A 22,722-nucleotide genomic window follows, 5' to 3' on the forward strand; every position below is an offset into this window, starting at 1 on the left:
GGCTGTTCCGGGGTTTGGGTTCTTTCAAAAACAGGGTCAAAGCTCACAATTAGAGGGTTATGGTCGCTAGCAGGATTCACATCAATCTGAAAATCCTTAACAAGATGAGCAAACCTGATAGAGACCATGGCGAAATCAATTGTACTCACTCGGCCCCCTGTACCCTGAAAAGTGGGTATACCTATTGGTCTGGAGAAACTAGGCATATCCAGGACACATAGTTCGTTAATAATAATATTGTTTAGAGCATCCCCCTGTTTTGAGTGAGTAAAGTGAGCCAAAGGCTGGTCAGTTGAATCTATCAGGCCACACACTCTGGTCCCACTGAGCTTACACAAAGCACAATTAGAATCACCTATCCATATAATAAAAAGGGGGAAAAAACATGTTAGTCACCTTAACAATCTCATCCTGTAGTTTTTCAATAACCGAGGTAGCATTGGCATCAAATATAATATATTACCAATTTATTAAAAGCAGGGGTACTGAAAATAAGTCCTTGATCATGAGCATTTGGTACCTGGGAGATTCCATCAATAGGGCCATTTTTATTAGGTTATATTTTACGGAAATAGCTGTTATGAGCCTTTAGCTCTTCCTGCTTGTGAAGGCTCAGCGTGAACATTAAACATTTGATAACCATACAGGCTAAAGTCCACTCTTCACAAAGATTCTTGGAAGCAAAGTATGTCGAAGGATTCAATGTATTTTAACCACTCCGGATCCTCCAGCCTCCGAGACAGACCAGCTATGTTCCAGGATATCAGGCGAAAAGAGCTGCCCTCAGCCCGACTGTCTCCTTCACCCAGAGGGATTGTTGCTTTTGGCTGAATCATGTCACTCTCACCCTGAGTTGTTCCTATGGTATTAATTACCACATCAAGAGATGGTGGAGTGATGTTTTTCGTATTCTCTGAACTACGCTGATTTAATCCGATAACATTTTCATCAACCAGCGGTACCATTTCTATTTCACCTCTCCCTCCACCATGGGCTACTATATGAGCAGTCAGCGGGTTAGTAGATTGACTTGTATAGCTAACCAGTTTACCCCATGGGCCCACTGCTTCATCATAACTTCTCTTCGTAGGGCTAATAGCCAAGACCTTATCCATATCCTTTACAGCCCCCCTATTAGAAATACAATCCTTCCAGAGTCAATCCACCCCCTCCATACCCATGAGGGGATCAAACCTGTTTCTTAGTGGCAAGTGATGTAAGACCCCATCTAATCTATTTGTGCCAAAGGGTCTGCCCCTAGCGAAGTTCTGTGACATACGTACCAGACCAGGATTTGCATTAGGGTAAAAGTAATGTAGGCCTATTGATTGAATATCACCTAAGCGGCCAAACTGTGGTTTCCTGCATATATGATCTACAGCCCAGGGGTCTCTAAGGTTGACGATTATACAATCTCCCTCGAGATCCTTAGTGCTATGCCCTAACCAGGCCACCCTCCTCACACCTAAAATCTCCGTATTAGAGCCCGGGGGCAATCGCCTATTCCTATTCAGCCAAAAGATTACTTTGTTCTTGAGTTCCCTATCTGATTCTTGGGATTCTGGACTGAGTTCTGGGACCCCTGTTAAAATAATGGTAAAGGGAATTGATTCCGGGGTAAGATTTACACATAGGGGCCTCTTACTTGTCAGTTGTCTGCCCAGAGGTGCATTACTAAGAGGCGGTCTCGGCCCCTGCTTAGAAGTAGGAGTCTTATTGGTGGGAGCCATCATTGGTACTGTCGGGCCTGGAGCTTTCCTGTTCACCATGCCGTTATCCGCTAAGATTGGTTGCGCATTCTGATCTGCAACAGTTACATTAACCACAGAATGAGCAACTTTAGTAGGCTTAGCCTTAACTAATGGTGCAGCGGGGTGAACTCTAGCTTCATTACTTTTTATGCTTTTAATCAACATATCCATTTTTGATGTGTTCCCTTTAGCAATTACCTCTAACTGGTCCAATTTTTCATTAATTACCTTTGTTCGATTGATCTGGGGCAATATTAATGACCTTACTAGTGTTTCCATCTTAACCAGAAGATCATCATTAGAGTTCTGTCGATTCTGGGGTGAAACGTTGTTGGCTAAAACACCGTTTAGGATTTTAGGCTCGACTACCAACTGTGGGGAAACCCTAAGGTTTTGGGTAATCTGCTTAATCTAGAGCCACTACCCTTCCTATATCCACCCCCTCTCTTCTTTTTCCCAGATTTGGGGGTCACAAGACCATTTTCGTTCCCTTCACCCGTTACCTGATCTTTTACTTGCTCTAACAGGGAAACGGAAATAGGGGGGATAGGTAAGATAGGTGTTGATGTTCTGCGGCTTTCATCACTAGAAAAGGAACCAAGTGCAATTAAGCTCGATACAGTCCCACTAACAGAACCGGCTGACCCTTCCTCTAGTGGACAGGGGATTGGACTAGTAACTACCAAGGGGGCCAACTCGTTGCCATAGGCCGGTGTTACGGCAGACCCAATTGCACCCAGGGAAGACCGCTTACCAGTCACGAGGTCAATCGACAAGCGCTTTTCTGTAAGGGCTATTTCCTTCTCTAATATTCTGGTAGTCCTTTTAAACAACTGGTCCAGAGTGCCCGTAACTAGGCCAGCGTTTGTGTTCACGGTGACCAATCTACTTTTCCCTGAACGTAAAACCATAATGACAGATCCACCGTAATCCGAGAGTAGATATTACAAAAAATATACCGTATCTATAGGTAGTATTGACAGACAGTATAATAATATGATAATCAGACCTAGGATCAAATGGGGTGGCCCTGCCGGTCTGGTTCGCACTTGGACGGCCGTAGACGGCCCGCCCTTTGCCCGGGCTTAGCTCCGTGCTTTGTCCCGTGCGCGTCCCGCGGTAGTGTCAAGGGCGTGCCTCAAATAGGAGGAGGAGGTGGCGGGAAGAGGCACCAGGTGCGCGAGGTTGTTAACGCGCAAAGACCTCTGGGCCTCGCAGCCCCGTAAGCGCCCAGCAGAGAAAATGTCAAACAGCTCCAGGTATCACAGTAGCCCTTTGAATCAGCAGCAGTCCCGTTTGGAGCAAGATTTAGGGCTTTTTAAGAAACACCAAGACGATGTAGAGCAGATCCTACGACAGCGAGCGGCTCCCGCGTAGCGGGGGCCGCGAGTCATATTTATTTCGTATTTATATCCAGCAGGGATTCACAGGGAGGAGGGGCGGGAAGAGGCACCAGGTGCACGAGGTTGTCAACGCGCAAAGACCTCTGGGCCTCGCAGTCCCGCAGCCCCGTAAGTGCCCACCAGAGAAAATGTCAAACAGCTCCAGGTATCACAGTAGCCCTTTGAATCAGCAGCAGTCCCGTTTGGAGCAAGAGTTAGGGCTTTTTAAGAAACACCAAGACGATGTAGAGCAGATCCCACGACTGCGAGCGGCGGCCGCGTAGCGGGGGCCGCGAGTCGTATTTATGTCCAGCAGGGATTCACAGGGAGGAGATATTGGCGGTCACCTGCACCACCTCCTCTGCCTGTTTGGATTCGAGGTATGACCTACTGCCGCAAAGTGAGGAGGAAAATAAACAAATTGAGAGAATGCGTCCACAAACATCAGAAAATATGGAACTTGTGGTTTTCAAGTTCTCTATACAGCAGTACTTGAAGTATTTAAGCTGTACTCGTGAAAATCATGTCACTAGCAATACGAGCGTGATGTTCTGTATTTGTGCGCTGCTGTGATGGATGCCCTTTTATTTTTATTCTTCTGTGTTTTCTAAAAACAATAAACCGATGTGTTAAAAAAGAAAGTGTATCTCTTTAGTTTTTCACTAGACAGATATTCTCTGTTTTTGAAGCTGACCCTTAAATAGGAGTGGTAGGATCCCAATTCGTTATTCTTGAATCGCCAACCTTTTTGGCAGATGTTGGAGATGGAATAGTTAATTTTCAAGGCCTGTTAATGATGCACACGTAGTTTACTTCTGCCCTTTGGGGTTGTGTGGAACTGTGGTAACGAACTTGGGTGCTACAAAGGCATGAGAAGTTAGGATTTTTTGGGATGAAGCTGTGGTGAAGTACGATAAGATTTTATCCTATTAGGGTCTTTGCGATGCTGAAAACAATGCTGTGTGATGTTGCGGATAATTGTGCAAGTCACTTTGTGTTTGTGTTGCTGATTTTATTGATTACGTTTGTCTAAAGTTTGTAGAGAGCTGTATGCTGCCTATTGAGAGTTTTAGAGCATTTTGGTGGATAGAAATGAGGCACAGGCAGGCCTGAACAGTCAGCATGGCAGAGCTGTGCTCCAATGAGACGGGCTTGTCTGGACTCTGAACATCCTTTGTGTTTGTATTGGTAGATCCTTAATCTGGAAGAAAGGTTAGCCCTGGCCATAACGTGTTGTTAGTGAGCAAGTACAAATGACAGTCTTAGGTGTTTGAATTGCTACCATGGAAGGGGGGAGGGGGGTTGCACTTGAGGCAAGAGGGGTGAGCCAATCCTCGGTGGAACCAGACCTCAGCAAGTCCTTCACGTTTCTGGCGCTATGGAAGAAAGAGGGTCTTTGAAAATGTTGTGGCCTTCCTTTGAACCGTTTCTCAGTTGAGGAAGCCAGACTGCAAGCAGTGGGTTTCTTTTTAAGGCTCGAACAGTTTGGTTTAATCGTATTACAATGAATGACTGTCCAAACTGAGAAGCAGATTTCAGAAGATTTATTAAGTAATAACAAATTACTGGATCAGTCGTAAGTAAAACACACCACTAGGAGCTATGTTCATACAAGCTCAGTCATTTTCCCAATGAACTCTCCAACTCTTCTGGCAGAACTGAGGCAACTTCCTCACACAGTCAACAGGAGATAGACACATGACCCAGGACTGTACACCAGAGTAAGAACATAGCCTGGAAGTACTAATTCAGGAGCCTGTGGACAACGGACAAAGTTTTGAACTATGACCTTTCTTAAATTTGCAGCCAACGGAGGGCCTTCATTACAAGAATTCTACAGTTGTATATGTGGAGGTCAAAGTATGAGCTGCATCATATTGTTTGGTGCTCTTTATATACTTCATTACATATGTTCATTTGGGACATCACTTCTGCTTATTTAAAGGCAGCTGTCTCAGATATATATTTAGAGCATCCCTTTTAACAAACAGAGATGCTAAGAATACATTTTAGTCTCTAAGTTTCTCGTGTCATGAATGTGGCTTGAATACGGTCCAGTATTGTCTGGCTAGTTGAAAGCAGTGGTGTTGGATCCAAAGAGCAAATGTGCAGGGTTGCTGCATTGGCACCATTTAGGCTGGGCCATTTCTGGTGCATAACATGTTACGCATTCTTGTAATAATAGGTGTTACTTTATTTACTTGTTATTTAGGTTGTTGTTTTTATTTGCTCGCACTGTATTTTTAATGTTCTTAATCCCTTGGAATGTTAATGATGTTCCAGAGCTTTAGCAGATTCGATGCTGTTGCTGCTAGGATTGATCAGACCTGTCCGATGTGGTGGGTCATGCTCTTGGAAATAAATCTTCTGACATATAGACTGGATTCTGTTGTCTATATTGCTGTATCATGCTCTTATGTCAGATATCACTCGACAAGCTCTATTGCTTTCATCTGGACTTCACACTCAGGACCCTTTGCACCGGCAATCAGCATGTGGAGGATCGATGCTTACCCAAAGAACAGATACGACACATGTCTACCCCAAATATTACAATTGACACTTGGCACCAATCTTCGGACTGAGATCAGGGTTTGATATTTGTACAAACTGATGTAGGTCCACACCAGAATTTGGAGTGGTGCACTACCCAGGTGATCAGTTCAATAAATATGTTCACTTGTAGAGTTGTATCAAAAATCAATTCTTTATTTTCAAAGTCGTCAGACAAAACAAAGTTCCAGCCAACGCGTTTCGTTCATTAAGAAATGAACAACATCAGGGCGATAGTTGTTCGGTGGGACGGCGAGGAGAAAGGTTCATCCTACAGCTGTGTCCTGTGATGCGCGTGGTGCAAGCCAGCTCAGTTGAGCCTGTCTTAATTGATACAACCAGATCGGGACACACCCAGGCTTACTGCTTTCTCAGAACCATGGATCTTGGCCCTTATCAAGGAGGCCCCACCTGTTTTAACAATGCAACTACTGGCAACCTGCGGAACTCTCGCTTGGTTGTATCAATTAAGACCGGCTCAACGGAGCCCTGAAAAAGTTCATTGCTTAATGAACTAAACACCTTGGCTGGAACTTTGATTTGTCGGATGACTTTGAAATTAAAGAATTGATTTTTGAGACAACTCTACAAGTGAACATATTTATTGAACTGGTCACCTGGGTAGTGCACCACTCCAAATTCTGATGTAGTTCTCTCTCTGTTTAGCAGTTGGCACCCAACAACGGCAGGTGCAGGAGTTGTATGTGCACACCAACCCAAACTATCTTTGGGTTTACCATACAGGAATATAGCAGGGAAGTGCGGCTATCCCGGGCCGCTGTTGCTCTCCTTGTTCCTTTGATTTTGTAGGTCCATTAATGCCAGCAAATGGAAGCATTTAACTACTAGAGGTGACTGGTGACCTCTGTCTGTATGATAGTTCCTGTACGGCCAGCCCCCAACCCACACCTTCCCGATCACCTCATTAATACTTCTGGATGGGGGAAAAGGCTCTCTTGTTGTCTGGACTTCATTCAACAAAGCTCTCCAACTTTACTGCTGACTGCATGCATTTTGCCAAAAGCCATTGAAGTAAATGGAGTCAGACTGCCTTTTAGGAGCAAAAACACATGTATCTTGCATCAGGCGTCAATAAAACAATTAGGTACAGTGTATGTGTAATGACTCTGGTCTCCCTGTCAAAGGAGTCAGAGAAGCATCTCTAGGTTGGAGTGGAGAGATGAGGCGAAGAGCACTCTGGCAGTCATCGAAAACAAGATCCTAACACAGGAACAAATAGCATTCTTCTCTCCTAGACCCTAAGCGAGGAATGGCGCACATAGAACCAGTATTTGACACAAAATAGTTGCATCAGAGGAGCCTGCAAATTTCTCATAAGCACGTGATCCAATTTATTGTCCAGGTAGTTGCAGGTAGATTTGTGTTCCATGAAAAAAAGACTTTTAACTTCAGTCCAAGAATGACAGCATCTCATCACTAATTGAAAGTAATGATGTACTCACCAACAACCTGATGAGCATTAAAATACCATTATTGTGATATGTATCTCGCTCACAGCTTATTACTGTGACCTCTTGCTTTGCCTCCCACAGAACCATAAGATTCCAACCCCAGCACACCGTATAGAAAGACACACACAAAGATGGAAGCAGAAACTACAGAATCATGTTACTATAAGGCTAGAGACACTTTACACCCATTCCATTCCATGTGGTAGCATGCTCGAGAGTGACCAGTCTTATCTGCTTCCATGAGACGCATGGGTACTAGAAACACTGCAAAGTCTTTTCGATATAACGGAGGATTTTTCACTTTGAACAATGTAAAAAAAGAATTGACTCAACTAATAAAGCCCACATCATGGGTTTTCAAATGATGGTTCATGTGACCAGGGTCTACTACACTGCAGTAATCGGCCATGAAACATAACAAAACAGCAAGTTGTTTGAAATCTTTGGAGGAGTCTTTTAATTGGAAGCAATTAAGAATGTTTAACTTGCGCCTCCCCCAAATACTGAAAGGACGTTCTATTCTAGCAGAAGTTCAGAGCACCAGCCTTTATACTTTGGAAAATACCCCCCTCTTACCTTATACTTCGCGACTGAGGTTTCCTCCATCTCCTTCTCAAAGATGTGCCTCTCCCAGCTACTTCGTGCTGTAGGAATGGTCAACGCATCTAACTTCCCACTCAGGCTATGTCCAGCAAAAACTATTGAGGCAACATCTGCTCCTTGGCTCCATCCACTGTCAAATTGTTCAGTGCATCTTTCCAACAGAACTTATTTTGAGGGCATTAGCATGCAATAAGACCACAATGTTTAAAAACATATATTACTGATTCTGATCATGTGCTGAATCATGTTACAATCTACTACTGAATCCCAGAGTTACAGAGTGATGTCACCCGCCAGTCTTAGGAGTACACATAGACCTCATAATATGAATGACTAAATAAACATAATAGCAAAGTAAATCTTGTCTCTTGCAGGTGCCTAGTAATCTAGTCAACTCCTAATGTGAGGAAAGCAGTTGAATGTATGTAAAAGATGAAAAGAACACATGAATATTTAAGGAAGCCTATTATTGTGCTTTTTCTGCTGTGGGTATTAGTGAGGGTGTACCCACAATTGCAAGGTTTCATATGGGGAGTGTCAGGGGGGTCCTGATTTTGTTATGCGATCGTAAAGAGCTGTAAATGCAGATGTGGGTATATGTATACAATTGGCCACTAATGCCAGGTCATCTCCTCTGTAGTTGGGATTTCTCATCCCACCTAAATTAAATATACAGGTCTTCCTGAACAGCATACACCGCCAATTTTTGACATTTTCTACCATTGAGTTCGGCGCAAACCTGTCAGTTCTGGTTTTCCTATTCTGTTCTTAACCTCCATGTACAGATTTGCACTCTCCATTCCAGTGCATTTGTGCCTATTTCCGTTGAATAAGTCATGAGCAATAAACTTCTTGCTCACCTTTGGTTTCTGGAGCATGGGAACAAACGTAGCATGCAGCTCTCCAGCATATCCAGGCCAGTCCAACTCATCAATCAGCTGTTGATCAGTAGTATCCAATAGTCTGCTAACACTGGGTAAGGACCAAAGCGTATAAAAAAAGATCTGGTTTCCGGGGTTCTACATCTCGGGCATGTTGATTCTAGCCATGGATATATTTTGTTTAAGCTCCAAGGGGGCAGGTAAGGTATGTGATTTATCTCAAAGTATATGAATTTAAGGCAGGCTCTGTGTGATATTGGACTCCAGTGTGCTTCATTTATTTCAGAGCCTTCAATAATAAGACTGTGTTGAATAAAACCTAAAGCTGGTACAAAGAGCAGCCTAAGTACTGCCTTATAAGCCACATTTATTTCCTGAAGTATGCACATACCTAGCTGATGAGCCCTAACTAGGGCGAAACTGCCCTTGGTTTGATTGTGTTACCTATCAGGGAGGACCTGGCCTGGCATTTCAGGCCATACTTCCCATTGGAGCAGGATCAAGACTGATTTGCATATGACTGGGTCCAAACTGAGGTGGCATAGTGAGCAAAAGATCAATAAACGGGGATGTGACCCAAGTAATTATCAGAGGCTGAGATTAAACTATTCCATCCATCACTTTTTTGTATATGTTTTGTTCCTGAGCAAGATCTTGGAAGCTGAAATCTTGCACGAGTTCCAAGATCACGTGGAACAGAAAACTGTCCTACTTGGCATTTATTAAAGAGTAAGGCCACTTGGGCACCAAACGCTCTGTAGCTGAAGACATCTGTCTGGAGTACTATCCAGAACTTCATTTATAAATGCCTAAGATGTTCTGGGGAACAGCTCCAAATATCAGAACAAAATCCGTATTTGCTGCATACATTGCTGGATGAAAGGAAGCTGTCTTATTATCAGAGACACTTTGATAGAGATCATGGGTACTAGTTGACAACCTCGTGACACTCCCTATTTCCACAGTCCCAGGAATTGGCCTCACTGAAAAAGTTTGGGGATTGGTTCCATCCCAACCTCTTCTTTATGCAACAGCCCTCTGCCACCAGACAGAGAACCAGCTTTTAGCTCATGTTGTGGAAAAGGGACCTTGTGCAATCCTGGTTGGAATACTGCAGTACAGTCCGTGTAAGTGTGTGCTGAAGAAAGAGCGCTTCCATTCAAAATCGATGACTTTACCTTAATTGATTTTTGAAGAAGTCAGACCACATTGTTCCGTCCCTAGTGGAGCTCCCCAGCTCTCCCTGTAGTACATTCTATTTACCATTCTAAAAGCCAATGTGGCAAAAGATGACTTGAATATCTAAGAAAGCTGGTTCTCTATAAAATCATTTAATCCTCATTTTCTTATATTGATGTCCTGGTTTCTTTCACGAGAACCCTGACATCAAGATCTTTCACAGCCACCCCCAGATTATCAGTATCACATCCCTCTTCAAAGGGGACTGGACTCCACAAATGCCGATCCAGTAGTGGTCACAGACCAAAGGCCTCCAAGGCAATGAACTTCATTAGCTAACCTAATGTAAGTTAATAACCTAACAATCAGTGGAGAAGTCTTACAAGCCCCGCGTGTAGACCAAAGGCAATATGTCGGTATCTTACAAAACAATTTAATTCTAAAGCATAACTTTCTTAAGCAAACTTCGTTAGAACTTCGATTTCTGTCGGAGAAAAAAGAAGAAATAGAATGGATGATACCATTAAATGAAGGGTGCAATAATGCTATAAGATGGAGAAAAGCAGAACCAGGGTACAAACCATAATGGAGTGCCACTAGAAATTGCTTTTAATGAATTAGAACAGTAGATGCATAAAATAGGGGACATTGAATAGGTGAAGCATTGTTAGTAATAGGTTGGATACTTTTTACATTAACCAGGGATGTTTTTTTGAAGTCTTTATCCTAAATGTATAGCTTTCAATCTTAGTTGATTCCTTCAAGATCAAGTTTTTAACATTCACAAATCTCTTATAGTAGAGAAAGAACCGTTTTTACAGAGAGATGATTTGGAAAGCCTAAAAAATCAGAAGCGAGAAGTAGCAATAGGCTACACGACTACAAGAAAGGCCACAAAGGGTATGTTAACAAATAGAAATGTTTGCTAGTCCTGTCCATACTCCATTTTTCTATGCATACTCAGATCAGGATGGTAGCCAAAAGCTGTTTATTTTTTTTTTCACAACTAATTTTATTGAGCCAAAGAGTATCAAGAATGTGGTATCATCACACACCAAGATCCCCACAACAGTATCAATGTAATGGTGACATACATAGTATTCCATGAAGCAAGTGTCAATGAAGCTCAGCTTTAAAAATGCCCTGACAACCCATCCCAACCCCAACTACACCCCCACCCAACACCCCCCCCCCGCCACACATGTACAGAAGCAACACAAAGACGATACACATAGAAGAAGCAGGTATAATGCAACCAGGTTTTTGCCATTCGGGCCAGAAGAGTCACTGCGATCAAATGTCCTCCTCCTGCTCCGCCGGGGGTTCCAAGGACAGGCCACGGTAGTCGGCCCACCGCTTCCAGATCTTGAAGTGTTTGCGTGGGCAGCCCCGCGCCTCAAAGACCGGTTTTTCAAGACCCATAAAGTAGTCCAGCCCAGCCTTCCACGCAGACAGGGGGGGGGGGCCCTCACAGATTTCCAGGCCCGAGCCAGGTCACGCTTAGCAACCACCAGGCCCAGGAGCAACAGGTGACACTTATATATGTTGCCCCCAACCCCTTCCATAATGTGCAGCAGGCCTAGTCGGTGGGTTCGAGGAAGATCCCAGCCCAGGACCTCAGCCAGGCAACTCCATACACCCCTCCAGAATCCAGCCAGGCGACCACACGACCACACCGTATGCAGCAGGGAGCCAGGCACTTCCCCACAGCGCAGGCACTCCGATGACGCAATCAATCCAGCCTTCCACAGACGTTCACGTGTATAATAGGCACGGTGCACGATGCAGGTATTTGAACTGTATCAGGCGGAGCCGAACCGCAATAGCGGTGCCGCGCGGGGACTCCAGCGCCTCCCTCCAATCGTCCTCATCCAAGGCGCCCACGTCTACCTCCCACGCCTCCCGAAGGGAGCTGAGAGTGGATGAGCAGTGAGTAACAAGTGACTGATAGATCCTAGAAACCTTCTTGTCTCCCAGGTCTCCCATAAACACTTTCGCCTCAATCGGACTGAACTCCGGCAGGGAGTCGAGGCCGGCAATGCTCGGGGCGAGGGCATGCCTCAGCTGTAGGTAACGGAAGAACTGGGACTGAGGCATCTGGAACTCCACACGGAGTTCCTCAAAGGACTTGAGGGTGGCGCCTGATACGACCTGGCCCAGTTGTGTAATTCCAATAGCCTCCCAACCCTCGAACCCGGCCAGGGCTGCCAGTTCCGGGAGCAAACCGTTGTGCCACAGCGGCGTTTCAGCTGTTAATTTGCCCCACCAACCCATGCGGCGCAGAGACTGCCGCCACACTGCAAAAACCACTTTAGTTACCGACGGCAACCCACGGCGTATACGGGCCGAATAAAGAATGGTGTGGAGCGTACGATCTCCCATGAGATGTCTCTCCAGGGCATAGGCCGGGTCACTCCTATCCCCGTACCACCAGTCATTGAGGACAAGTAGATGTGACGCCTGGTAGTAGGAGAGGAGGTCGGATGTGGCCAAGCCACCACAGTACGTGGACAGAAAGCACGTCCTCAGGGCCACCCTGGCTGCACCGCCATCCCACAGGAAGCGGCTCAGCACAGAGTTCACCTGGCGGAACCACTCCATGCCAATAGGGTGCGGGAAGTGTTGGAGTTGGTACAACAGCCTCGGCAGCGCCACCATCTTAAAGATGGCCGACCTCCCAAAGATTGTAAGGGGCATCCTGGACCATGTTTTGACATCAGCCTGGACCCGTTCCCACACCGGCAAGACACTGCGTGTCCAGGCCACGACTCGCGAAGTCGAGAGGAAGACACCCAGATATTTCAGGCCGTCCGTCGCCACGCGCAGGTCGGCGGCCCAAGGGTCGGCAACCACTCCGCCATGTAAAATCCACAGGGTCGATTTAGACAGATTAAGGTGGAGCCCCGAGACTTCGCCAAACCCCCGCATGATCTCCAAAACTCGAGGGCCCGAGCGCCGCAGGTCGGTAAGGAACAGGAGGACGTCGTCCGCGTAAAGTGCAATCCTATCTGTTAGGGTATCGTTCCAGACAAAGCCACGTAGATGGGCATCCATTCGTATCCGCGACGCCAGGGGCTCCATGGCCAGGGCGAACAGATAGGGGGACAGCGGGCAACCCTGCCGAGTACCACGTCCGATTTGGAAGCGCCCTGAGACCGCACCGGCTACACGGACCGACGCCGTAACATTGGTGTACAGGAGACGGATATAGGACAGGAAGACAGGCCCTAGATTGAGGCGGGCCAACAAGGTGAACAAATACGCCCAACTTACTGAATCGAAGGCCCGGTCCATGTCCGCAAGGAGGAGTGCGGCCTGTTCATCCCTAGCACCCATGGCGTCGATCGCTGCCTGCACCCGCCGGATATTATGCCGGGTGGCCCTGCGCGGCATGAACCCGGCCTGGTCAGGGTGGACCAGGTCGGCGATGAGGGGCAGAAGGCGGTTCGCCAGGGCTTTCGCCAAAATCTTGGCCTCGATGTTGAGGAGGGAGATCGGCCTGTAGGAGTCGTGCCGGTCCGGCGCCCTGCCTGGCTTCAAAAAGACTACAATCTCGGCATGGCGCCAGTCAGGTGGCAGCTCGCCTCTAGTCCGCGCTGCCTCCAGGGCGTTGCGAAAGTGGGGTCCCAGCTGGACATGGAACTTTTTATAAAATTCGGCAGGATAACCGCTCGGGCCAGGCGCCTTCCCAGTATTCAATTGGCCAAGGGCCTCCCCAAGTTCCTCGGACGTAAGCGGGGCCTCCAAGGCCATTCTAGTCTCCTCCGGGACTGCCTGCGGGAGTAGGTCGTCCAAGTATGAGGCAATCTCGCCCTCCGCCAAGAGGTCACGAGGAGCGTATTGTGCCTCGTAGTAGCGGGCAAAGCTAGTCGCCAACCGACCCGGGTCGGTCATAACCGAGCCGTCCTCCGCCGTAAGGCCGGGTAGCTCAAGGGGCTGGAAAGTCGCCTGGCAAAGCCTATGTAACATGGTGCAGGATTTATCGCCCCACTGATACACCCTGCTGCGCGTGGCGAGCCACGCCTGTTGGGCCTCCTCGTACAGGACCGAGGAATATGTCTGCTGGGCCTGCAGGAGCCGTCGCACGACGCCCTCGTCACCCCCGAGTCGACCACGCTGCTCCAGCTCCTCCACGCGGGCCGCGGCAGTCACAATGGCCTCCCGACGCTCCCGCCGAGCGGCCGCACACCAAGCTATATCAATGCCCCGGATCGTAGGCTTCAGCGCCTCCCACACAACAATGGCATCGACACCCCCCACCAAGTTCTCGCGCCAGAAGTGATCGATCTCTTCGCGTAAATGCGCCACGTACTCCGGCCGCTGCAGCTGCCAGGCGGACATACGCCAGCGAAAGGGTTGCCGTTTGGTGGGGAGGGTCACGGTGGCTAGGACAGGGGAATGATCCGAGAGGCCCCTGGGGAGTATCGTGGCGTCCCTGACACGGCTCAGACAGGCACCCGGTACAAACAAATAGTCGAGTCTCGAGAAGGACCCATGCACCGCCGATACATACGTGAAGGCCTGCACTGCGGGATGAAAATGCCGCCACACATCAATCCAGCCCAGACTACGCACAGTCGCACACAATCGGGTGGGGGCAGCCGCGGGGGGGGGGGGGTCAGACACTACATGCGCTCGCCTCAGGCGGTCCAGGCCGACATCCATGACCTCATTCCAATCACCCCCCACCACGGTCAGGACCTCGGGGATTTCGTCCCACAACGCAAACAGCCGCTCAGACAATGCCCATTGCAGGGGGGGAGGGGCGTAAACACTTCCAAAGACCACCGGCTCAGAACCCAGTAGGCCTTTAACAAAGACAAACCTGCCCTGAGGATCAATCTATTGCTTCACATGGACATAGGCCACCCTACGATGTATCAATATGGCCACCCCCCGTGATCCCCTCGTAAAGCCAGCATGATAGACCTGTTGATAACCGAACCTCTGGAGGCTAAGGGCCTTGGAGCCCAGCATGTGAGTTTCCTGGAGCAGGAGTACATCCACCATCTCCCTCTTCCCCCTCCGCAGCACAGCCCCACGCTTGATCTTATCCAGGATACCCCGCACATTCCATGTCACCACCCGCAGGGTCTTTGAAGGAGACATAAGCGCAGTATCATCCATTGTCAATATACAGTCCAGAATCTGGCCCTCCCACCCACCCCGGTGCAACCCGCAAATCGACAAGAATCAAAGCCTCAGACATGTGTGGACCCACCCCCCCAGCCCGCAAACTCAGCGCCCCCTTCCCAACCCAGAACCCCCCCAACAAGTGCAACACCAGAACTCCCCCCCACGCCCCACACCCACCACCCCAATACCTCAGAAAACATTGAAGTATCTGTCGCGGCATGGAGAGACCCGGGTCCAAAACAGAGGACCCAGGGCCCGCCATACCAATGGATCCCCACAACCCCACAATGACACACACACACCACCCCCCCAACAACACTCACATCCGTGAGGGTCTGAGGCCCACAAATGGTACCCTCCGAGCCCCACTGCGTCCCCATGGCAATAACTGAAGTCTTCACATGGGAACCGACTGGCACATCAAGGACAGAATGAAACAGTCTCACCAGCCAGAGCAGAGCAGTTCAGTATGCAGCATACAAAGTGCGTGTAGGCCCAGCAATGTTCAGCTGCCCGCATCGGAGTGTTCCGAGTCCCTGGCACCACCCGATTGCGATGCACAGGCGGAAGCCGACCTTTTCTTGGAGCGAGACCTCCGATGGCGGCCCTTCCTGTTCGGGCGATCCGTCCGCTCCGGCGACGATCCCTGAGACCTGCCCGGGTCCAGCCCCGGCTGGGCATGGGGCCGGAGTCGCACCGCCTCATCGGTCCAGCGGAACACCTCCTCCGGCGAATCGAAGAAATGGGTCCGAGACTGATATATTACTCGCAGGCGAGCCGGATACAGGAGCGAGTATTGGAGCTTGAGGCCCCTAAGCTTAGCCTTAGCGTCCATGAAGGATTGCCTCTGTTGCTGCACCATCTTCGTGTAGTCCGGGAAAATCATGATAGTATGATTCTCGAAGGCGAGTGAGCCCTTGTTCCTCGCCTCCCGTAGGATAACATCCCGGTCATGGTAGTTCAGCAGGCGAGCGATAACTGGCCGTGGGCGCTCACCCTCCGGTGGCCGCTGGGTCAGAGCCCTGTGGGCCCTCTCAATCACTAAGCACGTAGACAGTGCCCCTTCGGGGAGCCAGCTCTCCAGCCACCCGGTTAGGAACCGCTCCATGTTGTCCTTCTCGCACTGCTCTGGAAAGCCAATGAAGCGGAGGTTGTTGCGCCGCGCGCGCCCTTCTGCATCTTCCACGCGGGCCGCCAGTGTCTTTTGGACGCTCTCCACCTCCGCCAGTCGCTTCTTTAGGCCACTAATGTCCGCCTCGGTCTCCGTGATACGGGTCTCAGCCCCAGCGATCCGCTCCACCGCGTTGCGGAGGTCCTGGCGCAGGAGCGTGACATCCGCCCCAACCGCTCCAATCTTGGCATCGAGCATGTCTCGGGATTGGGTGATGGCCGCCAGTATAGCTGCATTGTCCGGCCCGGGGCCGCCGCTGCCACCGGCCGCCCCGGCGCCACCACTCGGCCCGGTGAATTTATCGATGGGGCCATGTTTAGGCGGGCCACCTCCTCTGTCCCTGGTCATGGCAAGCGCTGGGCAGGGCGGACACCACCCTCGAACCTTCGGGCACTGTCACAAGTCCTGAGCGGGGCGGCCCAGATGAGGCCCCAGGGAGGAATGCGGGCCGGCCGCCGCGATCGGGTGTCGCGAAAATCGAGGTCCCGGCGTCACCCCGGCAGGACAGGCCGCGCCTGCAACCGTCCCCACAAGCAGCCGTCCAAGGTACAACAGGAAAAATCTGCGGGTCCGTGGTCTGTGGGCAGCCGTATCCAGCGGACCGGGCCAGGAGAGGCAGATCGGAGGCCACTACTGTCCACTAGTCCATCACCGGCCGCCTCGGGGCACAAGGAACCCCGTCTCCAGACTGTCGCGGGGCCACGCCTCACCGCCACCGCTCGTTGGCCATTCAGGGGGTAAGCCGATGGGTAGGAGCCGCTGGCACCGTCCCGATCTCCAGGCGATCGCGGCCGAAGAAATGAGCCAAGGGCGGCGTAGCGGATGCCACCCACACCCGCTAGGTCGCAGCTGCCACCAGGCGTCGCGAAACTCGAGGACCCCGGTCTCCGGCCGGCCACCAGGCCGCACTCCGCCGCCGCCTCCCTCCGATCACAGGAAGGGAAGAATTGCAGGATCAACACACCAAAGCAGACAGGAGACTTCACTAGATCGAAAGCAATCACTGGGCACCAACAGTGGGCTCGGGTCAGGATAAATGATCGAATTAAGTCCGGGCCGGCGGGAGCTCTACAAGGCTGCGACCGCCATCTTCGCCCGCCAAGCCACGCCCCAAAAAGCTGTTTATTTTAACTACTCATAAGTACATTTCTCTTCAGTCTTGCTTTCCCACTTCCAGTTATGGTGGTCAACATCTTTGTTTTTGCCAGTTTAGACTATTCTAGTTAAGGTTATTCGATCAACTAAAATATTAAATTGCTAAACTTAAGAACAGACCAGCCCATCTATTACTAAACTTCCACTGTTAAAACCCCACTGACCTTCTTCCTGGGCAATATTAAAAGGCCAAAGAAGAGAAAGATGATATTTGAATTTACACAATTGGCCATGGTCCTGGTGCAGCGGAGGGTGGCTATCACAAAAATGGGACAGCGGTCCCCCATGATAGAGAGTTGGGGTCGGGATGTATTGGAATGGGCGCTGGCTGAAGAGGTACAAATGAAAATTAATAGGAAAGATGCTAAACTGCCAGAGGACCTGAGTGTATGGAGAGAACTCAGTAGCGCAGTGAGAGCGAGGATGCCTGAATGATAGTGCGCTATGTAGAGGACCAACTATGATTGCATGGTGCAATGGAATATTGGGGGAAAAGTTAGCAAAGGAGCCACTTCTGGTCGACACTGAGCAATGTAGCTATTGGTAAAGAAAATGTGGATTTTATACTCACCTTGAATAACGGCTGTTCCATCACTGTATAATGTGGCCTACTGTTTTTCTTAAAATGACAAAGTAAAAAAAAAAAAAAATCACTTTTATGACCATATGATGCCTGCTTTGTGTGACTTTCTTGGTTTCCAGTTAAACCTCCTATCCCATTTAAGTCCCTAGGCATGGCCTATGTAGCTTATCGGGGTCATGGAACAGGTGCACGCCAATTCATGCATATTGACTTTGTACTCAAAATGAGCCTCCATTAAGGGGACTAATATCAAATGAATGTTCAATGTATCTATGTTGCTTGCTTAAACTCTCCTTATCCTTACGGGTTGCTAACCAATAATATTTCCTCACACTAAACATGAAAGTGATAGATGATTATCTCCTGTTTTATGAGTGATGTTAAGACATGTCTCTTTTAGCTGGGTTAATGTCTTAACTTTGAACTCTTCCAATTTATAGCTTCAGCAATCACATGCCTTCAGATGACCACAAACCTAAAAAGTTGTCTATCACTTCCATCCCTGAATAATGATAGATTCTACCTTCTCTTACTCATTGCTAGTGTGCGAGTAATTGGTTGTAAATGCTGGTATTGTAAGCACAGTGCTGGTGTGGGCCGGGTTACACCTGTTTCCTAGAGATGGGAAAAGGCTGCATAGAGTGAGGATAGACATAGTGCTGGAGTAAGAGAGCAAGCAATGATCTACATCCCCCTGGCAACTGTGGCATGTCTGTCTCTTGACAGGCCTGGAGGAGAACATGTGACTTGGACATGCTACTCCAGGACACAAAGCAAGTGGATTCAGCTCCTGATGTGGGAGAAAGATGGAATATCACAGTCTTTTCTCTCTGTTTTTAGATGGAACGAGGACTTTAAGAACGAAGTTGTCTCCAGCAGACTCAAGACAACCAAAATCCTTGCTAGAGCCATCGGCGAAATGGACACTCCACCTCGTGTGTGGGTCTTGGTCTCCGGTGTGGGTAAGGCTATCCGCATTATCTAAGAACGTTGTTTAACTATAATTGCATTGGCATCTGTCACAACCCTGATCAGAGAGCCACGGAGCTAGCGGGAGCTGCTGGGCCCAACTGTTGTGGTTGAGGCCTTTTACTCCTGCTGTCCCCGTGCTCAGTCTGCTATGGGCTCTGAGCAACTAGCACCAAGTACTCTTTCAGCACTTGACTCTCAATGGTAGCGCTGGTCTTGCAGTCCAAGGTTTCCCAGGGAGGAAGTAGTTTTAGGGTGAACACAGGCACACATCTCAAAATACTTCCAGCTATCCCCATTACATTTCTGTGGGCCCCCACAGCTCCCATGGGTAGCCAACTTGATTGGTGCTCTTATTCAGATGGACCAGAATCTCTCACTTTGCTTCCCGGGAACCATTTGGCAGGATCCTCATTGGACCTTGCTCCCTCCAGACAAGGTCCTTCTCACATGTTCCATTGGTCTCGGATAAGACAGAACTTGGTGCTCCAGCTCAACGGCAAGTGTTCATTCTCTTGGTTATTTTCCCCTACCCAGCTGGGAGACTGCCAGATCTCCAGTTCCAGCCCCGATCACAACATGCAGAAGTCATGCTGAGCTTTTCTCAATCATGAACACCTTCATTTTGACAATTTGGGAATCTGTAACTTTTTGTTTTATAATCCATTTCCAAACACAAATGTGAACTAGTGTCTCTGAAGTTCGTATTACGGGGGAGTTCTCACCTTGAAGCACCCACTCCTCTGTCTTATCCTTTCTGCAGAAAGCAGTCTGTCACAGTAGGAGTCTCTCCAATCTTGATAGACCCAAAACACAGGCCATGGGAGGGACTACAGGATAACTCCTGTATGTGAACCTCACTGATGCATGTTTATTAAGAGGTTAAAAAGGTCCCAGCCCTACTTTATATGATTCTCTTATCAGCTGAATCTGCTTCCTGAGATGTGTCCAGTCCACTTTGACCAGTGACTTCTTACAGAATCACATAGCCCCTTTGAAGTTTACTCACAAGCCTGGCTCTTCCTTCCTCCAGTATGTGTATCCCTCCTAGCTCTCAGGAATGCAGCAATCCACAAGTCTGTGTTGGGGACTCTTCCACCTTCTCATGCGTCCCAACAAGTCATAGGAACCTGAAGCTTCCATGTATTGTATCCTTAGCACACACACACATACATGCTTGTGTGCACATTCAATACATGCATGCAGTCTTCCATGTCCTGTACTACATCACATCCATCCATCCATCCCAGAGCATCTTTGTGTGAGATGCGCTGTCCTTCATGTATGGCATCACCCACAGATACACATCCATACCAGAGCGCTCATGCAGACAAGCACGTTCTTACATGCACAGCACCACTCACAGGGACCCAATCATCCTCCCATGCAGAAACAGGCACGCATTGGGCACTACATCCATCCTAATGTAGGCCATGGGTGACTTAAGCACACAGCAGTGGAAAATGAGTGGGCCAGAAGGCCTCACTCTAGTGACATGGGTAAAAAGGCATGTTTACTCTACTAAGCTGAAAGTGGTTCACTCAGAAAAATAGAGCAATTTGGTGTTCTACTCAAAACCACAGAGCTTAGGTCTGGATGTCATTCTGTGTTGTAGGGAGCCCTCTGTGCACTTTCGTGTAATTTGTGTGTGCGTAGGTGAAAAAAATATATATTCTATAGGAAACTCTAGGCAGGAGCGCAGAAACTCTATAGGCATGCAGGGGACCTTTTCTGTCCCAGTGTGAGAAAGTGAATCTATATATACTGGACTAGAATGAAGTACAGTGTGTATAGAGTCCACCAACCCCAGAGGGATAACAGAGGCTAAAGTCAGAACTGACCTTACTCTCCAAAGTGGTAGCTTGGTCGAGCAGTAAGGCAGTACCAGAGGACCGTGTAAAGCATTTGTTGTACTCACTTAATCAGCAAAAGGTTTCACACACTCAAGGACTGAATCCAGGCCAATTGTTTTTATATCCACAGATATAGTTGTTTTATTTTTAGAACCAACAGTTATAAAAATATACTTTTCTCGTTATGAGTACTCTCATGTTATTACTTTGCAAAGGAGCAATAAAGTTTGTGCACACAGTGAATACAGTATTGGTAGTAAGCAACACAATCCTAAAACACACTACAGCATTGAGCTCAATGGGTTTTCTGCATTTAAGTACAGTTGATTACTATGCAGATTACTTTGGTAGGTCCAGGACTAGATCATAGATTCAGTCCTGGGGTCTGAGCTGAAACCAGATTAGCAAAAACGTTTTAGTTACTGTAGTGAATTTTCATGAATATAAAGATGTTTTAAAAGTTCACACTTAGAAACTTTTTAATGAAAATCTGACAATGTTATTCAATGGGAGAAAATTCAGAATGCAGGTAAAGTACGATCGCGTTACTTTTGTAATCCAGCACTGGTCTCCTAGGGCCAGCACTGGGATCTTAACTTAAAACAGGTTGGTAATTGCATTTCAGTATTTCGTAGGATTTTTAAAGAATATCTCACGTTTTCAAAAGTAGACACTTAGAAGAAACTTCATAGAAAAGCAGACAATGGGTTCCTATGTAGAAAATACAGATTACTAGTAAACCCGGTTGGGATTACTTTTGCGGTTCAGTACTGGGCTGAAAGGTACAGTACTGGCTTCTACCCGATCACAGGTGAGTACTTTGGAATTCGGACTTTGGCTGATTTTATATGAATATTTTCAGTTTTCAAAACTTCACACTTAGAAAATGTTCGAGTCAAAATTGGTCAATGTTATCCAATGGCAGGTAAGTGAGTTACCGGTTTCCAGGTGAGTACTTGATTGGTGAAGTTAAGGTTCTGAGCATAGACTCAGGGGGCCCCCAGGGTCAGGTAAATACAGTTAGTTCAATCCCAGCGGCACAGGGGCAGCCGGGTGCTGAGGTAGGCCCAATGATATCCAATGAGGGGAAGGGGGCCTTCGGTTGGTGGCTGCTGGCTAGCAGGCCACGCAGCTGTGAGAGCTGGGCTCCTGGTCACTTGCTCAGGGCAAGGGGGAAGTAGGATAGGACAAAGGTGGCACTGCCAGCGGCCCTCTGGCGGCTGGGTGCAGGGGGCTTTTGAGCCGTCGGGCGCTCAATGTTATCCAATGGGAAAGGTCAAAAGGGAACAAAGGCTGCAGGCTCGGGGACGGAGACTCTCCAGGGGCGACCAGCACTTCAAGAGGTAAGTTGGGATCTTGGAGAACAGGTTAGTACCCCAAAGGGAGGCACAGGGGGCTTTAAGGGCATTACAGGTAGGGCAAGGACAGGGACAAATGGGTCACTGTCCTGGGTGAGTACACCTCCTAGCCTGCTCCTCTCCTGTGGGAGGTGGGCAGGAGCCTAGCTGGGATTGGGCAGGGCTCCCCATCTTCAAGATGGCCGGAGCCCGGGGTTGTGCTTCACCTCGTCTCCCCCACCTGAGGGGTGGGGTTTGCACAGGCTAGCACACTCCCCTTCCTGACGTTTTTCCCGCCAGTCTTCCCGCCAGAGAGGGGGTCAGGACTGGTAGGGGCTGGTTGCTGGGTACAGCAAATGGTCTGGGAAAGCTCACAGAGGCGGCATGCCTTTGAAGCTTCCCCTGCCCATCCTGGGGGAGGAGACCTATCACCTCGCCCAGGATGTGCATTGTTGCAGGGCCAGGAGAGCGGGGGGCTCTCCACACAGGGGTCCAGCAACATGTCTGCTGTGTGGCAGCCTCTGCAGCCATTCAGCCCAGACGTGGATTGTAGATTAGGTTTTCAGGGGCATCTCTAAGATGCCCTCTGGTGCATTTTACATTAAATTCCACACTGGCATCAGTGCGGGTTTAATGTCCTGAGAAGTTTGGTACCAAACTTGCCAGTCTTCAGTGTAGCCATTATGGTGCTGTGGAG

At 48.7% G+C, this 22,722-nt stretch overlaps 1 protein-coding gene across 1 annotated transcript in view; it reads left to right on the forward strand.

Moving 5' to 3' along the window:
• LOC147715131 (epimerase family protein SDR39U1-like) overlaps window positions 1-22,722 on the forward strand; it is a 98,608-nt gene that overhangs the window by 35,501 nt on the left and 40,385 nt on the right. The window contains exon 4 of the mRNA XM_086923617.1: window positions 18,707-18,828. Coding sequence (XP_086779743.1) covers window positions 18,707-18,828 — 122 coding nt within the window. The remainder of the gene's footprint in view (window positions 1-18,706; window positions 18,829-22,722) is intronic.

The sequence above is a fragment of the Lissotriton vulgaris genome, chromosome 5, assembly GCF_964263255.1.
Source record: "Lissotriton vulgaris chromosome 5, aLisVul1.2, whole genome shotgun sequence".
In the NCBI taxonomy this organism is placed as follows: domain Eukaryota; kingdom Metazoa; phylum Chordata; class Amphibia; order Caudata; family Salamandridae; genus Lissotriton; species Lissotriton vulgaris.